We start from the raw sequence: 22,160 nt of genomic DNA, 5'->3' as shown, positions 1-22,160 counted from the left end.
AGGGGAATTAGGAAGAAATATAACATCATTAGCATGTACAAACAGTCATTTCCTGCCCTCTGTAAAGAGATTGTATCAACACAGCCTTTGTTTAAAACCCAGTGATATGAAATATGGACGTGAGTAAAAGCACCGCCCTCTCTCTACCAAGCAGTCAGCCAGTCTCCCCAACCAACATCCGCCTGTAAGACGACCTTTGACCCCTTTAACTTCCTCCCAGATGCAGGTAAAACCTCAAAGGCTGTCTCGCCCCTTTTTATAGAAGCGTCTCTCTGTGGCCCTCGTAAAATATACCTTTCCAGCTGCATGACAATTCCACACAGCCTGCCTGGGTAAATCACTGAGCGGGAACACTTCTTCACGACGAGGCTCTCCTATACCACACCACCCATCATAGCTACACTATTTGTACAGTATAAACATTTTGGATGATTATATGTAATTACTAGCGATGCATAAACACACATCCACGGATGCACGCGAGCGCACAAACACACACACAAGGATTTCTGTTCCATGCTACGAACTCTTTCTTCAGTACTATCGTTTAAGTGAAAGGAGTCATGGACTTAAACGCTGCCAAGAACTCCCCCATATGAACACCACTCATGAAATGTTTTCATACTAAACACTCTCACTTAAGGTGCTATTCCATAATTCTAGTGTGTGTTTGTCTCAGTGTGCTCAGTCCACAGCAACCAGAGTCAGGTTTAATTTACTGAAACAGCACGAATGACCTACATCCTGTTCATTGCGGGCCTAAGGATGCGGGCCTGAGGATGCGGGCCTGAGGATGCATGCAAGATAATGATCATAAGTGGATCCTACATTCACACTCACAGTGACATTCCTTTATAGACCACACACCCAGTCAGCTCACTGACACCTGCATATGGCCATGCTCTCAGGTGTCAATCACGTGGGAGCCACAACCAATCGACGTGAAGCTTCACTGAGGTGGATAGGCCATGTCACATTTTACAGCTTCACCAAATACCCAAGGCCATGACCCTCCCTTCTCTGTGGGATTCACACATACCCATCATGTTTGGCTGTTATGTGTACATGTGTCAAGACGACATGAATAGAACACAGATAGGGGATTATTTTACATTTACTCTCTTATTGGGTCTCCATACAGCGAACGGTGCTGTCTAACTCATACGGGCTATATCATTTGGACTGTTGGGTAATCTGGAGTACTGGTAGCAGAGGGGTGGTAGAGAGCCCTTTTAATCAGCTATGAAAAGCCAACTGACATTTTATTCCTGAGGTGTTGACCTGTTGCACCCTCGACAGCCACTGTGACTATTACTATTTGACCCTGCTGGTCATCTATGAACATTTGAACATCTTGGCCATGTTCTGTTGTAATGTCCACCCAGCACAGCCAGAAGAGGACTGGCCACCCCTCATAGCCTGGTTCCTCTCTAGGTTTCTTCCTAGGTTCCTGGCCTTTCTAGGGAGTTTTTCCTAGCCACCGTGCTTCTACATCTACATTGCTTGCCGTTTGGGGTTTTAGGCTGGGTTTCTGTACAGCACTTTGTGACATCAGCTGATGTAAGAAGGGCTGTATAAATACATTTGATTGATTGATAATAGTTTCATAGCGGTCCTGGATGTTGTCAGCGCTCGATCTGCTCCATCCTCAGTAAACACTACCCTCTCTCAGATGTTCTGGAAATAAGTTCCATGGTAATAGTCATGATGTGGCTCACGCCTTACTGAGCATGACAAAAACAATGCCAGGACAAGCCAAGCTGCTCTCAAGCAACACACTGTTGCAAAAATAGGAACCTCTAGAAGCAGCCATCCCACCGACCCGGTCAGAAGGGGGAGAAAAAAAGAAAAGAAAAAAAGGGTTCGCACAGCAGGGGAGGCGAGGAACTGGCCTCTTCCTGCCGTAATCAGAAGTCCGAGTAGTTCCTGTCATTGTAGGAGCATGCACCCACCCCACACACACAGGTACGTGAACCCTACTTGGCGCAGGCATCATGGGCCCTTCAGCTCTCTTCTTCATAAACACTTCATTATGAAAACCTGAGGACTCTGTAAATATTTGCTCAGCCTTTATCACCCTCCCGTATCTTGGCGTGAACTTTCCGCACTACACAGCTTCCAGGGCTTTATTTTCTTAATGACTTTGTGGGTTCTGATAACTTCCCAGAATCGACAATTGAAAATGGGTGGAGAGTTCCTTGAGGGGCTCCTGAAAAACAAATAGTGCTGCAATAGCTTTTAAAATGGGTTAACAACTCTCACTTACCCTGCCCGTCTGACTTCTATCTACCTGCTCCAGACCTGGCAAACAGGCGTGAGACCTCTGCAGATTTATTTCAAGACTAAATCATAACAGGAGGTTATGGCTACTCTCATCCATACAGATGAAACATACAATGTGGGGATGACATCCACACCTGGTATGATCATCCTAATTTGGTATCCTATTAGTGAAGTCTGTATGGAGACTGCTTTATCACTTAACACTACACCCTACCTACTTACAATTCAGATTTGGTCCAAGATCTGACAAGTATAATAAAACGAAATCACATAAAAAAAGGTAGGTTCCTCAGCCTCACCTCCCACTAGTGTTGGGGTTGGTTGTTGTGCTGTGGAGGGTCTACTCGAGTCAACACAAAGCCCCATTGGCCCCTAGCCAAGACAAGATCAGAGTAGGCCTCTGAGGATAGACACTTGATACAGCTATGCCAGAGATGGGTGCGTTCACTAATGACTCAGGCCTTTTCCCCTCAATGATGCTGGGGGAGGTGATTTATAACTTAGTGTGTTTTTGTTAGGAGCATGGCAAACCTGAACATGCTAGTATCTTTAGGAGGCAGTATCCTTCCTGTATGAATGATTGAGAGGGTGTAGTGTTGAAAACAGATGACACTAGAGAAAGATCTTCCCAGAAATACCAAGACACTTGCTTCATTCTTTCTGTGAAGGATAAGACCAAGCAGCACAAAACTATTTTCAAAATCATTTTATTGGGAGAACTACAAAAGAAAATGTACAGTACAAAGTCTCACACTCAATTTGTAGTGAACTGACTCTCCAAAAATAATTATATTACAACTCAGGTTGTCTTTTTGTCCGTTTTAGTTACATTCAAAAAGCTTTACTTCTGATAAAAGTAGTCAAAAAAATACATAGTGCGCATCCCCTGAACTAGTCAATATCAAACAAAATCAAAAGTAGAGGAATGAGGAATAATAAAATAGTATGGTTGTCCCAGGGTCTTATGATAAGTGGTAACAACCTTCAAAAGTAATTCAGCTCCAACACTACATTCAATTAAAGTTGTGGAAAAGATATGTAGGAAAAATACTTTATTTGGTTAATATTAAGGCATGTAAAGATGGTGAACCCTGTAGGCACTACACAATAATACTGGGGCACAAGGGATTGCTACATTCTTTAGCGCGTGGCTGGAATCACAGTGTGACCTCGTACAAACAGAACACAAAATACTTTTTTGGTTAATTTATTTACTTGGGTTCTTTGTCACCGAGTCTGATCTATGGAGAAAAATAATATATATATGCAAGGCTAGCTCAGGTTTGGACGGTCTGCACAACCACATTGTTTATACATTCTACAGAAACATCTAGATAAGGATTCTCAAAACACCTTCCACAGCTCTTACAAGCAACCTCAGAACAGCAAATCACGCAAACTTTTGTTTTAATAAACGTAAACAAAATTTAGGAAATAAATATCACATACGTTCTCTTAAATTAAGATTTTTTTTTTTTTTTACTAATTTACAATAAAAATAACCAAGTGAAGTTACAAAAAGGAGACCAAAAACAATATATATTACTGTGAAAAGGACATACACTCCACTTTATGCAGATTAATAATGGCGATCATAATTTAAACATAAAAGAATATAGATCTATTGCTTCATCATACTTGATAAATACAGTATGGACAAATTACCAACATATAGCCTACACTTTTCACAAGATAATAAATAAGTTAAATATTTCATAGCCAGTTACGCACTGCTATGTAATCACTCAAAACAGCTAAAAATATATAAAATATATTTTCAACCTTCTGCAGTGATTTCCCCAAACAAACCTAACTCCGACTGCTTCAACTAAGCAACAAACTATACTACTCAAACAAACCACTGCGTGGCGCTGTGAAAAAAAAAGATTAAAGTTCTGGAATGGAAGTTTAAGCTTTCAGAAAGGAACACATACTTAGAAGAAAAAAAAAATGTACATTGTGTCAAGGCATTTCTTGGCAGGATGGAGGAAATATGAATCTGCTTTACAGTCTCGTGTCAAGTTTTGTACACATCTATCCCAGGGAAGTGTGGCTTGCCTGAGACAAATACTGCCCTTACTTGCAGCGCAAAAGTGTAAGTCACCGATGGAATGCCTTCTGTTGATATCTACTTCTATACAACCCTCATTACAAAAAGGAAAAACAACTCATGCCATGTCATGGACAAATTTGATCCATTGAAAATAACATGGGATGTCTAGTCATCAGAAATCGACAGCCTGCTGAAGATTGGCAAACGTTTCCCAGCATCCAAACTCGGAGACTCAGAGCCGCTAAGACTCCCAGAAGAGCTGAGGGACCCGCTCGCATAGCTCTCCCGGTCTGAGAGGGAGTCGGGCGGGCTAGGAGGGGAGTCGAACACCGGTGAATCGTTGAGGCGGCACAGGGACTGCAAGTGGCTCATGTTGTATGAGGGGGGAGAAGGGGGGCACATGTTGGCTTGAATGTTCCCGTAGTAGGCACCATTGAAATGGTTGTTGCCATAGCCGTTTTGCGTATGCAAGGCCAGGGGAGCAAGTAAGGCTTTCAGGTCATGTCCAGGAAAACTGAATGCACTGTTCACACAAGACATGGAGTTGGGAGACCGTACGTCCTCATAATAGTTGAGAGAGCAAGAGGAGTTTGAGGGGGGTGGTGGTGTGCGCGACGTAGGGCTCTCGAGTAGTGGCGACTCAAGTCCGTGGTGGCTGGAAAAGCCTGAAAAACTCAGGCTGTGGTGAAGCTTTGGTCTGTCCCGGTTGTACCCAACTTGCTGCGGCACGTCGCCGTTTTGACCATAGCCGCAGAGCTCGCGAGCCGATTTGGGTTCCCCCTGCACGTTGGCGTTGCTTGGAGCGGGTCTGCGCTCATCCGCGTTGTGGATAAAATGACAGCGGGGACCGTAGGGGCAGAAGCCAATAGTGTGGAAAGTGCGACAGGGCTCGGTTTTATACTTAGGGTGACGAGACAAATTTCTCAGCTCATGGTAGCCGTGCGCGAACTGGCATTTCTCTCCGTATTTGCACGCTCCGTTCTCCTCGAAGGGTCTGCAGAGTTCGGTCTTGTAGCGAGTGGAGTTGATCTGAGAGCCTGGCTTCTGCTGCACGATCTGCAGCTGCTGGCTGCGGTCCCCATTCTCGCTGTATGTCCGGTCGCGGAACTTGTTCTCCTTGTTCATAATGGCAGTGCTGCTGCTCGTTGCGTTCTCCATCAAATTACTGTAGGAGTTGGCAGAGTACTTGTTGCTATTGTTGGTCATTGCTTCCATGTTGGTGGTCGAGCTTCTACGGAAAAATCCCGGTGCGAAAGAACTATTGGAGCTGTGTGTGGTCACTGGAGGCCCCACCGCTTTCTTGTCCAGTATGCTATTGATGTGATTCACAGCGTTCATGTTCATATCTTGCTGTTGAGAGAAAAGACAAATTAGCAATGCATTTCCAATAACGCGGTTTTGGACGAACACATGCATTCTCATTAAAGCAAAACTGCAAACGTACTTTGTTACAAGTAAAAACTGCATGCGCGCGCCAGCAACACGTTATTGCAACCTACTGAAAATAAGTGTGTGCTCTAAGTTAGCTAGCCACCAGACTTGGTAAAAAAAATATTTGCCAACTCCAAACAATGGGGAAACATACCTTGTAAAGCATGTCGATGTCGTAGAAAGCGGACAAGATGGTTGCAGACATCTCTTTTTCGGAAGTTCTGTCGCAGTAACGTTACAGTAGCTCTCATAGAGGACCGACCAGGATCCTTCAATGCACGAGGCAACGGTTATAAAATGGTGCCACGACTGTTTTTTTTTTTTTTAGAGCGTTAGAAGGAAAAACGAATGTGCAATTCCAGCGATGGAGAGGAATCAACAAGTAGGTGAAAGTTCCTTGTGTGTTGCAGGTTCTTCCTTAGAGAAGCGCCGAGCCAGACTGCTTCACTAACTGCTTTCCCTCTGCACATGGATATAAATGCTTCGCGGTGGCTCGCGTGGGTGGAGTTTTCTGAAGTTGTAGCAAAGTTTTCTGCAGGGTACGCCCCCGGTATTCAATCGTCTTCCAGTCACTGGTTGGCCGCCTTGAAATTGTACCCCTCCACAATTCTATCACACCACGAACTTGTGTAAAGTTCCATAGAATTTGTCGTCAGAATACTAATACTGGGAATTAAATAGGAGCTCTATGCTTGAATCTAGCAATAGCGTACAGTAGTAGTTGCTGGAAAAGTTATTTTTTTTTGTACACGTTTAGGCAAGTAAACTGTAAGGACCACTGCTCTCTCGCTCTCTCTCGGTTTCGCACGTTTGAGAGGGACAGCAAGTGTTTGGGGACATCGTATGAATGAACGCAGCATGCCTTTTGGTTGTTGTTTAGGTTTGTACCCGAGTGGTTGCATAATGATAATCCACACCCCCTAATGTATGCCCTAGATCAGGGCTCTAAAACCATGTTCTTGGAAAACTATTGTCCCATAGATTCACTCCATCGCTAATTTCTAGGGCATCCGATTCATATAGCGTGTTGATAAACGGAATCAAGTTAGTAACAACTGGGGTTGGTGCGAAAACCTACAGCTCTCCGGGAGCAGGGTTGGGGAAGCCCTGTGCCTGGTCTCTTATAAAATATTATTTTCCACTCCAACCTGGTGAAATAACCGACTTATTACAACAACTAAAAAAATAGACATTGCATAAAGTTGAATTGTTGTGCAGCACAGTTCATTTACACATAAGATGGCTAATTGAAATATAACAAGGACACACGAGTTCAAAGTAGCACTCATTGAAGCCTCTCGTTAAACACAGAGCGTTCAACCATCTATTCTATACTGTGGCTCAACCGCACACAACCTCAGAATACTGCACCGAGACTTGACTGAAGGAATGTGAATCTCTGTAAAAGAAAAAAAAAGCAGTGGAACACTGCCCCCCCCTGAGAGCAACGCCCAAAATGATTTTACAGACTTGAGCGCCACCTGCTGAGGTGCAAGGCATGATTTAAATTTAAAATAGCCTATTTTGTCAGTGTGATGTAAAACACTAACACCATCCGAAAGCTATGAAAGTGTGAGAATGAAAATACTATAATTTGGAGCTGAACCAAGTTCACAGCCACACCATACAAAGACTGCATAATTAGCAATGAGGATCAGAGCAGCATGGCTATACAAGGGTCCCACAAGGGATATATTTTTGTTTGGAGTATGTTACAATTCTGTAGAAAACGTATCACCAAAAATGGCAGGTTTCTGTGACACCAGTTACCATGTCTTTCCCAATTGCCCAAATCTGAAAGTGCATTGTGCTTCATTCAATAGTCATACTGTGAGTAGTTCAGCTGCTGAGAGCTGGGTATAAAAAAGCCAACTAGCAACAGCCGAAACCAAATGACAACGGGTTGGAATCTGCTACTACGAACCTTTACATTTGAGCTCAAGCGTTTATGATAAATAGTCTAATGACAAGGCAAGCCTCGTAGTTTTGAGAAATCCCTTGATCATGTCCTCATCCTCAAAAACAAAAAACTCCCCCATCACAGTGCTGTTTTTATTGGGGGGTGTTCCAAGCGTTCCAAAAAAAACATGACAGAATTTTTACAGTAACAGGGAACGTTGCCAGTACTACAGAGCGAGACTGCCCAGCTGTCTGCACGGGTCGCAGGCACGGGACAGTGGACCATTGTATTGCCCTCCTAATTACGTAACCTAGGACACAAAGGGGGCATAAAAACCTGGAAAACATGTTAAATATATGAAAATGACCTCTCTTACAACATATCCGAGGACAGCTGTAAACAGAACAAATTGAATTACGAGTGTAATTTAGGGTAAACATCTGCGTTAGCAACCCCATGCATTGTCAACAGATTTACTCCCTCCTCCCCATTAAAACCACACTGTTGGTGCTTCTGTTTTTGAGGACCTTATGACTCCGGGTGTTGTGTGGATTTTATCTAAATGTCCGAAGTGCACAACATCCTTGGAGGCAATGTTTATGTAGGGTAGAGTGCACTGTATACATGTCGCTGGTTCGAATCCCCAAGGCCGGCAAGGTGTATACATTTGCCGTTCTGCCCTTGAGCAAGACAGTTAACCCCCCCAACAACGACTGCTCCGCTGGCGCCGATGACGAGGACATCGATTAAGGCAGCCCGCACCTCTCAGATTCAGAGGGGTTAGGTTAAATGCAGAAAACACATTTCGGTTGAATACATTGTTGTGCAACTGACTAGCCATTTCCCTTTCTCTGTTACAGTGTAGTGTATATGAGAACAGTGCATGAAGCGTTCTTTTTCACATGTAGAGCTAAAGGAATACTATGTCCCAGCACATAGGTTGAAGCCTCAGTGCTCAGTCCTGTTGTACAAGGTGCTGTGAGGACACATACATACACATAACGCCCTGTGGTTGTTTTCAAAAATTACGAGGCACATGAAATAGGCATCTTTAATTTGAAAAACAGAAACAAAACTCGAACATAAACACTTTCCGCAGTACATTCCCTTCTAAAACAAATACAACCGCCGCTAATTAAAATGTTAGTCGTTAAAATGTGTACTGCTTGCATAATTGTTCAAATCAAAATATGTATTGGAGTAGCGAGACCGTTGATGCATTTCCAGGCACTAAGTGATGTCTCATAGCTGAAAAATGTAATTCCATAACTGTGGTTAATAGATCATACTCCACCCCCTTTTCACCATCAGTTATCTTAACAAGTGAAGACTTGACAGAACTCCAACCTGAATATCTATCGAGATGGTTCAATCTACAATACCAAATCCACCTTTACTCTGGTCTTGACCCCGGAAACCGACCAAGAATGTTAACTTACTAGTGGCTATGGTGTCTTAGACCGACATTGATCTTCCCTGGTCCTCAGCCTGACAGACCAGTCTGTCTCAGGGTCCCCAGTATAGCCAGAACCAGTGTGGCCCTCTCCTGCTGTAGGGCCAGCCGGGCATGCTCTATGGTGCAGGAAAACTGGGGCAGGGCTGGGAGGCCCTCTAAAGCCTGCTGGGTGGCCAGGGATAGGGCCTCTGCCTGGGATGAAAGTCTGAGCAACTCTGCCTGGTTCTGGTTCAGAGCCGTCAACCCTGGGGCCTTGAAGAGGACACCCAGGTGTCTGTGTAGTAGCCGTGCCCACTGGACAGGCTCGGCCCAAAGGTTCAGATCGCCCTTCTCAAACAGGAAGTCCTCTTCATCCTGAGCAGAGGAGATGAGTGAATGGAAAATGAGAACTATTGTGTTCAAATGGAAGAGGGTAAAGAATGGATTCAGATTGAATGAAGTACATTTTATTCTTTAATGCATTTCAGAGATTGGGATGGAGAAGATACTCTGCCAAAGGGCATAGACGTCAACTCTCCATTCCAACTAATCTTATCCAGTCGAATCCCAAGTCTTCGGGAGGTGTGTGTGTGTCTCCTTACCAGGCCAGTTGCTTCTGCTGTGGCTGTCTCTTGCTCCTGGTCTCCCAGCAGCCACTCTGTCAGGGTGAGGATGCCCATTGGCACCTGCCCCCACAGCTGGAACAGCTGGCATAGCAACCCCACACCCATGTCCAGGGCAACAGGTGGGCACACCGAGACACAGGCCACATCTAGGGACACAGGGGACAGAGTCAACAACATGAGGTCGGGGTTCACATACCTACTTTCACTCACATTCTGGGAATCTGGAGAGAAGAGACAGGGGTAAGTATGGTTCAGAGAGCAGGGGAGTCTTTAGGGGTAAACAGGCACCAGAACGAGAAGCACTGTTCTAGTACAGCAGCACTGACAACGCTACAATGTGGATGTTCTTTTGGTTCACAGCATCCGTCACCATTAGGCCCAAAGAACACTAAATAAGGAGCAGGAGAAGAAAAAATGAAGTCTGCTCCCAACCTGTTGCCTGACACAGGATCAACGCCAAGCTTATACACAAGATTGATGCGCTTCTGTCTTTATGTTCCAGACCAAGTGTGCGTTCTCTTCTGAGCCTGGAACCTATTATGGGAAAGACATTTAAATAAAAACACACACCAAGGATTGAGCTGGGAAAGAGTATGGGAGAGAGCACAGGAAGAGCGTAAGTGAAGAGAGAAGAGACGGCACTTTAGACGGGAGGACATGACAGTATTAACGCTCATCCAGCAACAGCCTCTAGCCCTAGATGTAACGACTCCACGCATCAATGTGAAAGCTCTCCGCAACTGTGTGTGTGTTTGTGTCTTATTATCCCTTGACCATGCCCAAAGGGGGGTCACCTTAACACCCATCAACATCCCCACACATCATCCCAAACCACTCCTTAACCACCACCACCACCACCCCAACAGTGCTGGGGATAGTGGCTGTTCAGGAAGATTGGTTTTCCCTTCTAAAAGGGGGTGTAAAACCAAGGACTTGAGATTCATGGAAACCCACTCCGAACCTAGGAAGATGGTAATTGTACGGTATTATCAGGGATTTTGTGTGTTGAGCCGGAGTGGCATGTTCCTTTCTCAAACCAAAGTGTAGTGCCGCCCCCTCTCTGGGTTGTCCCAGCTCTGGTGTCATCCCAGCCATTCATCCCAGAGGGGGAGAGAAGGTGACAGGCTTCACCGCTGGACCTGGCCCAGCATGCTTCAAAACACAATCAGCCCCAAACATTAAGGCATAATAGGAAACTAGCCACTTTTCAATTGATGAGCTTTTGGGAGGTTTCACACTTAACACGATTTCCCCTGGTCTGTCCTCGGCTTACAGTACTCAACATCCACTACAATCCTCTCAGGGGATTGGCTTTCCCCTGCTATTAGTCATATGTGTGTGTGTGTGTGTGTGTGTGGTGGGGCAAGAGTGTCGGTGTTAGAGTGTGTTGTTTATGTGAGTAATAGTGTTTATCAAACAATCTTATCGGAGAGAAGACGGGGCAGTGCCACCATCTTCCTGTTGGTTAATGGGGCTGGCAGGGAGTGACTGACCCACCACTACAGTTGGCACACTAAGCCTGTTGGCATTCAGTGGCTAGAATAGAAAGAGTGTAGAGAACAATCCAGGAGTATACACGACAAAGTATATGGAGTCCTACAATTAAAAAATCTCATAAAACCATAACATGAGGAAAGGTACTGTAGGGCATTGTATGAGCTACAGCTGCACTGGAAATAGATTTAGACTCATTTCAGAGAGATCAATGCCTGTTCCAAGTACTGCCCTTCGGTCACGTCAACGGTATTTCGGGGGGTGAATTTTTCCCATCCGCCTCGTTTCTGCACCGTTACGCAGCCAGCAAGCTCTGTGCCATGTTTCGCTATGAAACAGAGCCAAATTCCGGCGGGAAAGGAGGATGCTTAATTCCTGAAATCAATATGTGGTGCGAGTCTTGGGCTGGAACTAATTAAAAAAAAAAAAAAAAAGTTTGGACATAAGGAAAGAGAGAAGGGAGCTTTGGTGTTCCGCAAATCCGGGACATAGTTTCTGCAGCTGGGGGGTGTCGGGTGTACCAATGACAGAGGAGGGCTGTAATGATAGTGGTAAAATAAGAGATATTGGTGGACCCTCCTGCCTTCCTGGCGTCATCATACGGTGTGTTGGAGTGTGAGGGGGGGAGTTACACGTCCACGCTCCATTCAGCTGCTCAGCCACCCACATCAGAGAGATAGGGGGCCACAGTACACCACTTCTATGCCCAGTTTTAATCCACCTGGACCCCTAACCTTGGGAACACACAGGCCCCTGCCCCAGACCCCTCCACCTGCATTTCTAACAAGGCCCTGCTTAATCTTTCACTCCTCACAGATCAGAGAAACACATTTTGAGTGCTGATACACAAAATGGCGACAATCTTGGTTTACGACGGTGTAGGCTTTTGTATACCTGTACCTATATGCTCACACACATTCACTGGCAGTAACACACACACCAGGGATTCGTGACCGAGAAAATTTTAATTTACCGGACCCATATATACATTGGGTGTGTAATCCATTAGAGCATCCACCCAAGGTGCTCAGAACGACAGAAATTACACACTTAGATTATGGTAATCTTCACAGAACATGCAACACCTGTAATGAAGCTGCCACTAAAGTGTCATTTTCAAACATTTGCCAAAATGCAATTCACAGGGAAACACAATTTTAAACAGCGCACCTGATGCAAGCGGTTCCATATGTGACAGAGATGAAAATCTGTTGTGAATCTAAAAGACTCATCAACTAGGATAGTTTGCAAATATGACTAGGGTTGTGCTTTTGGCTTCTGGACAACGAAAGAAAGTTGATACGAAAACCAATAGAACAGGAGATACTGGTTATGGCATATGAGGAAGTCTTTATGAAATAATTGCCTCCAGATTTCAAAATGGTCGGATTTTGCCTAGGCTACTTTGAAGCAAGGTAAGACACGCTTCATAATATGAAGTAAAACGTTCAGGTTTCAAACAATTAAGTATCAGTTCTCAAAATGCATGCCTCCAGATCACTTTGCAAAGGGGTGGGTGACGCGCTGATAGCCTGCCTACCGTTGCCTATGTACATGAATGGTGAATAGAGGCCGCTTCAATTACCAGTTGAGAAATAAAAGAGCCATTTTTACAATAATAATCCATTTAGAATTGCTGCGCAATGACTGGGATAATATAAAAGCACGTTTCACTCCAGCAGCAACGAGGTGAGGAGCTGCAGCAGCAGCACTCACTGAGGTGATATTCCTCTCAGAATAGGCTCTTTATATTGTGCACGTGTGACAAATAAGATACACTACATGACTAAAAGTATATGGACACCTGCTGGGCAAACATCTCTTTCCAAAATCATGGGCATTAATATGGAATTGGTCCCCCCTTTGCTGCTATAACAGCCTCCACCCGTCTGGGAAGGCTTTCCACTAGATGTTCGAACATTGCTGCGGGGACTTACTTCCATTTCGACACAAGAGCATTAGTGAGGTCGGGCACTGATGTTGGGCTACGAGGCCTGGCTCGCAGTCTGCTTTCCAATTCATGCCAAAGGTATTCGATGAGGTTGAGGTCAGGGATCTGTGCAGGGCAGTCAAGTTCTTCCACACCGAGCTCAACGAAACCATTTCTGTATGGACCTCGTTTTGTGCATGGGGGCATTGTCATGCTGAAACAGGAAAGGGCCTTCCCCAAACTGTTGCCACAAAGTTGGAAGCACAGAATCGTCTAGAATGTTATTGTATGCTGTAGCATTCAGATTCCCCTTCACTGGAACTAAGGGGCCTAAGCCGAACCATGAAAAACAGCCCCAGACTATTATTCCTCCACCAAACTTTAGTTGGCACTATGCATTGTGGCAGGTAGCGTTCCCCTGGCATCCGCCAAACCCAGATTTGTCTGTCGGACTGCTAGATGGTGAAGCGTGATTAATCACGCCAGAGTCCAATGGCGGCGAGCTTTACACCACTCCAGCCGACACTTGGCATTGTGCTTGGTGATCTTAGGCTGCTCTGCCATGCAAACCCATTTTATGAAGCTCCCGACAAACAGTTCTTATGCTGACATTGCTTCTTCCAGAGGCAGTTTGGAACTCGGTAGTGAGTGTTGCAAATGAGGACAGACGATTTTTACACACTACGCGGCTCAGCATCCCTTTCTGTGAGCTTGTGTGGCCTACCACTTTGCAGCTGAGCCGTTGTTCCTCCTAGACCTTTCCATTTCACAATAACAGCACTTACAGTTCACCAGGGCAGCTCTAGCAGGGCAGAAACCTAACTTGTTGGAAAGGTGGCATCCTAAGACAGTGCCACGTTGAAAGTCACTGAGCTCTTCAGCAAGGTCATTCTACTGCCAATGTTAGGCTATGGAGATTGCATGGCTGCATGCTCGATTTATACACCTGTCAGCAAGGGGTGTGGCTGAAATATCCAAATCCACCAATTTGAAGGGGTGTCCACATACTTTTGTGTATATAGTGTACATGTAGACGAACTAAAATAAATGCACCAATTTAGTTCCACTGAATTATGCAAATGACCGATAAGCATGACGTCAAACGTATTTACATCGACTGGTATGTCCATTAGTAGCTAGGTTTCTATCCAATTGGGCGACAGATTTTCATGCGAATATTCAAAAATCCGAATAGAGATGCATTTCCATCAAATTGACTTGTGGCAGATAAAAGGCTGTGTGTGATGACGTAGTGCACATAAAAATACCTTGTCTGATTACATTTCCATGTACCCTTTTCCCCTCATCATGTACCAACTAAAAAATACAAGTTAAACAGATTTCCATCACATTTAACTCTACTGATGGTTTTCTCACAAAAAAAAGTGCGTTATGTAGCGAGTACACTCTGGTATTGGTACATCCACTCTAGCCAAGAGCGCACTTTATCTGTGCACAGTTGGCTAGAGCGCACATTTAGCCTACTCGATATGACGGTTATTATATCAATATTTGTCCACCAACATAATTAATTAATTTTAGACACAAAAAGGTACCAACTTGTCTAGTGTATTTAGTTTGATTGACATTTGGAAGGTTTACCTAAAAATGTCATCAGGACTTTATCCGACACGTACTTCACCTGCATAAAAACGTTAGATGCAAACTTGGTTAATTAATTTTAAAAAAGCATTATTTTACAAATGGCAGTGTTTTTTTCTCCCGCTCAATTTGGCCGGCAACTATTAAAATGTATCGGCTTTTCATATAAGATTTTGCTAAAAGCCATCAAGGGAAACCCTGACACACACTGGAGATTGTGCAGAGGTGCGGAGACCAGGACGTGTTGACGTGTGTGTGTGTGTGTGTGTGTGTGTGTGTGAGAGTGTGTGTGAGAGAGAGAAAGAGAGAGAGAGAGGTGTTGGTGTGTGAAATAAAAACACCTTGGAGCCCCAACTTCCTCCTATAGCTCAACGAGAACCAGTGTGCGAGAAAGACTATAGCCTCGCAAGAAGAGCCTCTACTCTAGTAATCAATAACAACAAATCACAACAATCATGAACATATAAAAGTCGGTTGTACTACGCCAGTGCTGGTGGGACTATCTGGCCATCTCCAGACCAGTCTAAAGTAACAGTGACACTCAGGAGTGATTTTAGTTCTAATTGTAGGTGATTTTCTCCGCCTTGCGGTGACAACTACAGAATATTACTTCACCTCAAAGCTTTTTCTTCAGTCGTCGTCAGTAGACTAAGCTGGGCCTCAGATTTGACAGAGGGTGCTTCCAGGCTAAAAGGAGACTTGATAGTTACATATTGGGACGTTCATTTTTATGATGTGTTGTACCATTTTGACAATATACTTATTTTGCTAGTTGGCTTTACCTGAACCAAAACGCCAGGATTTATCCTTCATAGCTTGTTCTCATTTTTCTTTTAAAATAGGCAGTCAATTCGTTTTCAGCACCTTTATTTCCATGACTGATCAAAACTAGGTTGTCATGGCTCTCTTGCCCCCCTGCAGCAGACATATGGTGAGCAATTTGTTTGAAACATCGAGTCGCAAATAAAATCAGTGTCGAATCGCAATACATATAGAAAGGGGACGGGGATACAGTCAGTTGAACAACAGTGCAGTCGGGGGGCTGACTTAATAGATATGCACATCATCGGCCCCCGGGGAGAAGTTGGTGGGGGTTAACGGCCTTGCAATACATATCGTATCGGCACCTAAGTATCGTGATCATATCGTATCGTGAGGTCCCTGGCAATTCCCAGCCCTAATGCATGCTCCATTCATACACTACTAACCCTGGTTTAATGACTGAACGATTCCCAGCCCTAATGCATGCTCCATTCATACACTACTAACCCAGGTTTAATGACTGAACGATTCCCAGCCCTAATGCATGCTCCATTCATACACTACTAACACTGGTTTAATGACTGAACGATTCCCAGCCCTAATGCATGCTCCATTCATACACTACTAACCCTGGTTTAATGACTGAACGATTCCCAGCCCTAATGCATGCTCCATTCATACACTACTAACCCTGGTTTAATGACTGAACGATTCCCAGCCCTAATGCATGCTCCATTCATACACTACTAACCCAGGTTTAATGACTGAACGATTCCCAGCCCTAATGCATGCTCCATTCATACACTACTAACCCAGGTTTAATGACTGAACGATTCCCAGCCCTAATGCATGCTCCATTCATACACTACTAACCCAGGTTTAATGACTGAACGATTCCCAGCCCTAATGCAAGCTCCATTCATACACTACTAACCCTGGTTTAATGACTGAACGATTCCCAGTTAAAACAGAAAAAGTGGTTTATAGGTGAAAAATCTGCATATCCTCCTACCATCATGCTGCTGTAAGTGCGGCACACACACACGACATAATATTGAGGTTAATATTGACATAGGCTGAGAGCGTGGATTCAATGATGGTTCATTGAGAATGGCCTGACAGGTCAGCACAGCCCATAAGACCACTACTGTTGATGCTATTCAGTCTGCAGAGAACCACACTTTATATCTGAACTATAAGGTTGACAGTTCAATGCCACTCAGCTAATAGGTAACTAAATGCTGTACATTCTAAATGGAATAAACAATAACATCCACAACTACAGTTGTCACCATAATTAAGTAACATAATTAAAAGGTGATAGAGACAGGATTTTTTGCATTGTAATTTCAGGAAATGTCTATGATATATCTGGCGCTAATAGTGGAATGATAGTAGCTCACTGGTAATACTGTGAAACACAATGCACAGTACCAGTCAAAAGTTTGTGTTTTTCTTCAATCTTACTATTTTCTACATTGTAGAATAATATTGAAAACATCAAAACTATGAAGTAACACATATGGAATTATGTAGTAACCAAAAAAGTGTTAAATCAAAATCGATTTTATATTCTTCTGGTCAATGCGGTCATCAAAGCAAAAGGTGGCTGTTTTGAAGAATCTCAAATATAAAATCTATTCATGATTCCATGTGTGTTATTTCATAGTTTTCATTTCTTCACTATTATTCTACAATTGAATGAGTAGCTGTGTCAAAACTTTTGACTGGTACTGTACATCCACAAAGAAGAAACCATATAAAACTGCAACGCCTCTTCTCCTGTGAGTTTGGTAGTCCAGTGAGCGATTAAGTGTTGTAGTAGATTTACGTTGTTTGTAGCTAGTGTAATAATACCCGCATAGTACTGTAATAACCACAAGGAACGGTGTTACGACTCATGTGTGGCCCAATCATTTGTGGCCGAAAAACAAGAAGCAAGCAAGCTTTGAAGAAGTCGGGAACAGTTTGTCCGGTTGAAGCGAGTGGATTGGAGTATGGGAACCGTGCGCACGGTTACTTATATGGGGTGCTAATTTCAACCCAAAAGGACTTCGATGGCTTAGTTTAACCAGTGGAAAGCAGGAATCGGAATGAGACTGACTGAATCCAGGTGCTAAGCTGAGTGTGAATGTGAAGCCTGTGACATCAATTTCCTACGGACCTACTAATACATTGCGAGTGTCAGCAGTGATGGAGACAAACCGGGTAAATTCAATGTGGATTTACCTCACTATATTGCTATTGGATTAGCTAGCGGACTCTCACTCTGGAGGACGAGTCTTGGCTCTTTTTTCACTTCACTTGGTAGCTAACTCAGCCGTCAGCCTCTATACTTTCTATCAGCTGTTTTTTGGTGGGTTCCTGCCTGTGCTAGACTAGTTGTTAACCGGCTTACTACTTAGCTATGTCGACATTGGTTGTTGTCTAGCTGGCTAGGCTAGCTAGCAGTATAAAAAAAACTTCAGCTGGCTTTACACAGTTGAAGTCGGAAGTTTACATACACTTAGGTTGGAGTCATTAAAACTAGTTTTTCAACCACTCCACCAATTTCTTGTTAACAAACTATAGTTTTGGCAAGTCGGTTAGGACATTTACTTTGTGCATGAGAAGTCATTTTCCAACAATTTGTTTACAGACAGATGATTTCACTTCTCATTCATTGTAATCACAATTCTGTTGGGTCAGAAGTTTACATACACGAAGTTGACTGTGCCTTTAAACAGCTTGGAAAATTCCAGAAAATTATGTCATGGCTCTAGAAGCTTCTGATAGGCTAATTGACATCATTTGAGTCAACTGGAGGTGTACCTGTGGATGTATTTCAAAGCCTACCTTCAAACTCAGTGTCTCTTTGCTTGACATCACAAAATAGATGGCATCATGAGGACGGAAGGTTAGGTGGATATATTGAAGCAACATCAAGACAGTCAGGAAGTTAAAGCTTGGTCGCAAATGGGTCTTCCAAATGGCCAATGACCCCAAGCATACTTCCAAAGTTGTGGCAAAATGGCTTAAGGACAACAAAGTCAAGGTATTGGAGTGGTCATCACAAAGTCCTGACCTCAATCCTATATAATATTTTGGGGGCAGAGCTGAAAAAGATTAGGCCTCCTTGCTCGCACAAAACCTGACTCAGTTACCCCAGCTCTGTTAGGAGGAATGGGCCAAAATTTAACAAACTTATTGTGGGAAGCTTGAGGAAGGCTATCTGAAACGTTTGACCCAAGTTAAGCAATTTAAAAGGCAATGCTACCAAATACTAATTGAGTGTATGTAAACTAATGACCCACTGAGAATGTGATGAAATAAATAAAAGCAGAAATAAATAATTCTCTCTACTATTATTCTGACATTTCACATTCTTAAAATAAAGTGGTGATCCGAACTGACATAAAACAGGGAATTTTTACTAGGATTAAATGTCAGGAATTGTGAAAAACTGAGTTTAAATGTATTTGGCTAAGGTGTATGTGAACCTCTGACTTCAACTAAGTATTCAGACCCTTTACTCAGTACTTTGTTGAAGCACTTTTGGCAGCGATTACAGCATTGAGTCTTCTTGAGTATGACACTACAATCTTGGGACACCTGTATTTGGAGAGTTTCTCCCATTCTTCTCTGCAGATCCTCTCAACCTCTGTCAGGTTGGATGGGGAGCGTTGATCCACAGCTATTTTAAGGTCTCTCCAGATATGTTCGATCGGGTTCAAGTCTGGGCTCTGGCTGGGCCACTCAAGGTCATTCAGAGACTTGTCCCGAAGCCAATCCTGCGTTGTACTGGCTGTGTGCTTACGGTCGTTGTCCTGTTCGCCCCAGTCTGAGGTCCAGAGTGCTCTGGAGCAGGTTTTCATCAAGGATCTCTGTACTTTGGACCATTCATCTTTGCCTCGATCCTGACTAGTCACCCAGTCCCTGAAAAACATCCCCACAGCATGATTGTGCCAGCACTATGCTTCACCATAGGGATGGTGCCAGATTTCCTCCAGATTGACACTTGATATTCAGGCCAGAGAATCTTGTTTCTCATGGTCTGAGAGTCTTTAGGTGCATTTTGGCAAACTCATAGCGGGCTGTCATGTGCCTTTCACTGTGGAGTGGCTTCCGTCTGGCCACTGTAAAAATGACTAATTGTTGGAGTGCTGAAGAGATGTTTGTCCTTGTGGAAGGTTCTCCCATCTCCACAGAGGATCTCTAGAGCTCTGTCAGAGTGACCATTTGGGTTATTGGTCACCTCCCTGACCAAGGCCTTTCTCCACAGATTGCTCAGTTTGGCCAGCTGGCCAGCTCTATGAAGAGTTTTTGTGGTTCCAAACTCCTTCCATTTAAGAATGATGGAGGCCAATGTGTTCTTGGGGACCTTCAATGCTGGAGAAATGTATTGGTACCCTTCCCCAGGTCTGTGCCTCGACGCAATCCTGTCTCGGAGCTCTACAGACAAATCCTTCGACCTCATGGCTTGGTTTTTGCTTTGACATGCACTGTCAACTGTGGGACCTTATACAGACAGGTGTGTGCCTTTCCAAATCATGTCTAATCAATTGAATTTACCACAGGTGGACTCCAAGTTGTAGAAACATCAAGGACTATCAATGGAAACAGGATGCACCTGAGCTCAATTTCAAGTCTCATAGCAAAGGGTCTGAATACTTATGTAAATAAGGTATCTGTTTTTTGTCATTTTTGGGTAGTGTGTAGATCGCTGAGGAATTTTTATTTATTTATTTTTTAGGCTGTAATGATTCATAATGTGGAAAAAGTCAAGGAGAATATTTTCCGTAGGCACTGTACTTGCGAAGTATGTGGACACCCCTTCAAATTTGTGGATTTGACTATTTCAGCCAGACCTGTTGCTGACAGGCGTATAAAATCAAGCACACAGCCATGCAATCTCCATAGACAAACACTGACAGTAGAATGGCCTTACTAAAGAGCTCAGTGACTTTCAGCGTAGCACAGTCATAGGATGCCTCCTTTCCAACAAGTTTGTTTGTCAAATTTCTGCCCTGCTAGAGCTGCCCCGGTCAACTTTAAGTCCTGTTTTTCTTAAGTGGAAATATCTAGGCGCAACAGCTCAGCCGCGAAGTAGTAAGCCGCACAAGCTCACAGAATGGGACCGCAGAGTGCTGAAGTGTGTAAAAATAATCTGTCCTCGGTTGCGACACTCACTACTGAGTTCCCCAACTGCCTCTGGAAGCAACATCAGCACAAGAACTGTTCGTCTGGAGCTTCATGAAATGGGTTTCCATTGCAGAGCAGCCACACACAAGCCTAAGATCATCATGCTCAATGCCAAGCGTTGGCTGGAGTGTTGTAAAGCTTGTTGCCATTGGACTCTGAAGCAGTGGAAATGCTTTCTCTGGAGTGATGAATCACGCTTCACCATTTGGCAATCGGAAGGACGAATATGGGTTTGGCAGATGCCAGGAGAACGCTGCCTGCCCCAACGCATAGTGCTAAACGTAAAGTTTGGTGGAGGAGGAATAATGGTCTGGTGATGTTTTTCATAGTTTGTACTAGGCCCCTTAGTTCCAATGAAGGCAAATCTTAATACTACAGCATACAATGACATTCTAGACGATTCTGTGCTTCCAACTTTGTGGCAACAGTTTGGGGAAGGCCCTTTCTGGTTTCAGCATTACAATGACCCAGTGCAGTAGCATAGCTTAATCATGATGGGCCCAGGTGCCCAAACAAATTACAGGCCCCCATCCCCACCCATATTTCCCTTAAAATGTAACTAATTTTGCTGGTAAGGCTGTCTGGTAATATTACTAAGCATTGTAACAGCAGAGTAGAACCTAATCTAAGGGCACATTTGAAGCAGTTACCAGAGAAGCCGCAATATAGCCAATAAATTCAGCACCATGGACACTGTCAGAAATTAACCCATATAAGTCGATCAGCACCACAGAAAGCACCAAGCGGTCAAAAAACACCCTATTTTATCTGTTAGTTAAACATAGAATAGGATGACAATGAAATGGCTCAGCGGCTGTGCACCACAACCTGGTTTCCAAAGACAGATCAAGCATAGTCATAGATTGACAAGCAATGTAAATTAATCTCAATAAAGCTTGATTTATATAGGCTGTCTGGGTAGCCTGCCCTGTAACAATATAAGCTATACTCACTCATTTGATTGGCATTCGACGGGCCTTGCGCTCTGCGAAGTTGTTGATTATGGCATTCAAATCTATGGCCCTGGTGTTTTCAATGGACAGAATGTAAAACCCACGCACTCTCTCCTGTCCCATGCTGCTGCTCAGGTATGATTTCATTGTTGTCCGTTTTGAAAAGGAGCGCTCGGCACTGGCTACCGTTACAGCGATGCTCCTTTCTATAACTGCCTGTAACTACTTTCCCAAATGTAGCAGTGACTGAATTGTAATCCACAATGAGCATCTTGGCCAGGTCTCTAACTGTAGTGTGCTTTGCTATTTCCTCCTTACAATAGGCCCTGAAAGAGAGTAAATGGCCAGGGAAGATGTATCTTTGCTGTAATGTTCAGCCAGCCGGCTGGCGGTCTCGTAGAGTTCATCATCTGCGTTGGCCAGGGTAGTGGGATGGATGGAGTCAAACAGACTCAACGTTGCCCGCTGACTTTTAAATCCGTTTGACAGCTGGTGGATAACGATGTCAAG

General features: G+C 44.0%; 2 protein-coding genes across 3 annotated transcripts in view; both read right to left on the bottom strand.

The window, feature by feature from the left end:
* Positions 1 to 2,974: 2,974 nt before the first annotated feature.
* LOC112252867 (mRNA decay activator protein ZFP36L2-A) lies at positions 2,975 to 6,211 on the bottom strand. The gene is made up of 2 exons (XM_024424542.2): positions 5,922 to 6,211; positions 2,975 to 5,686 (listed from the first exon to the last, which is right to left on the bottom strand). Exons 1-2 carry the CDS (start codon positions 5,970 to 5,972, stop codon positions 4,502 to 4,504), a joined length of 1,236 nt encoding a protein of 411 aa, XP_024280310.1. The 5' UTR covers positions 5,973 to 6,211; the 3' UTR covers positions 2,975 to 4,501.
* thada (THADA armadillo repeat containing) overlaps positions 6,071 to 22,160 on the bottom strand; it is a 109,376-nt gene continuing 93,286 nt past the window's right edge. For both annotated transcript variants that reach the window (XM_024424541.2, XM_042323498.1), the window contains exons 37-38: positions 9,705 to 9,874; positions 6,071 to 9,477 (exon numbers count right to left, since the gene is read on the bottom strand). In XM_024424541.2, the coding sequence (XP_024280309.1) occupies positions 9,151 to 9,477; positions 9,705 to 9,874 (497 nt within the window). In that variant the 3' untranslated portion in view covers positions 6,071 to 9,150. The remainder of the gene's footprint in view (positions 9,478 to 9,704; positions 9,875 to 22,160) is intronic.

This window comes from Oncorhynchus tshawytscha, linkage group LG06 (assembly GCF_018296145.1).
Source record: "Oncorhynchus tshawytscha isolate Ot180627B linkage group LG06, Otsh_v2.0, whole genome shotgun sequence".
NCBI lineage: Eukaryota > Metazoa > Chordata > Actinopteri > Salmoniformes > Salmonidae > Oncorhynchus > Oncorhynchus tshawytscha.
The sequence above is the reverse complement of the archived record's forward strand: the minus strand, read 5'-3'. Positions and strand labels throughout refer to the sequence as shown.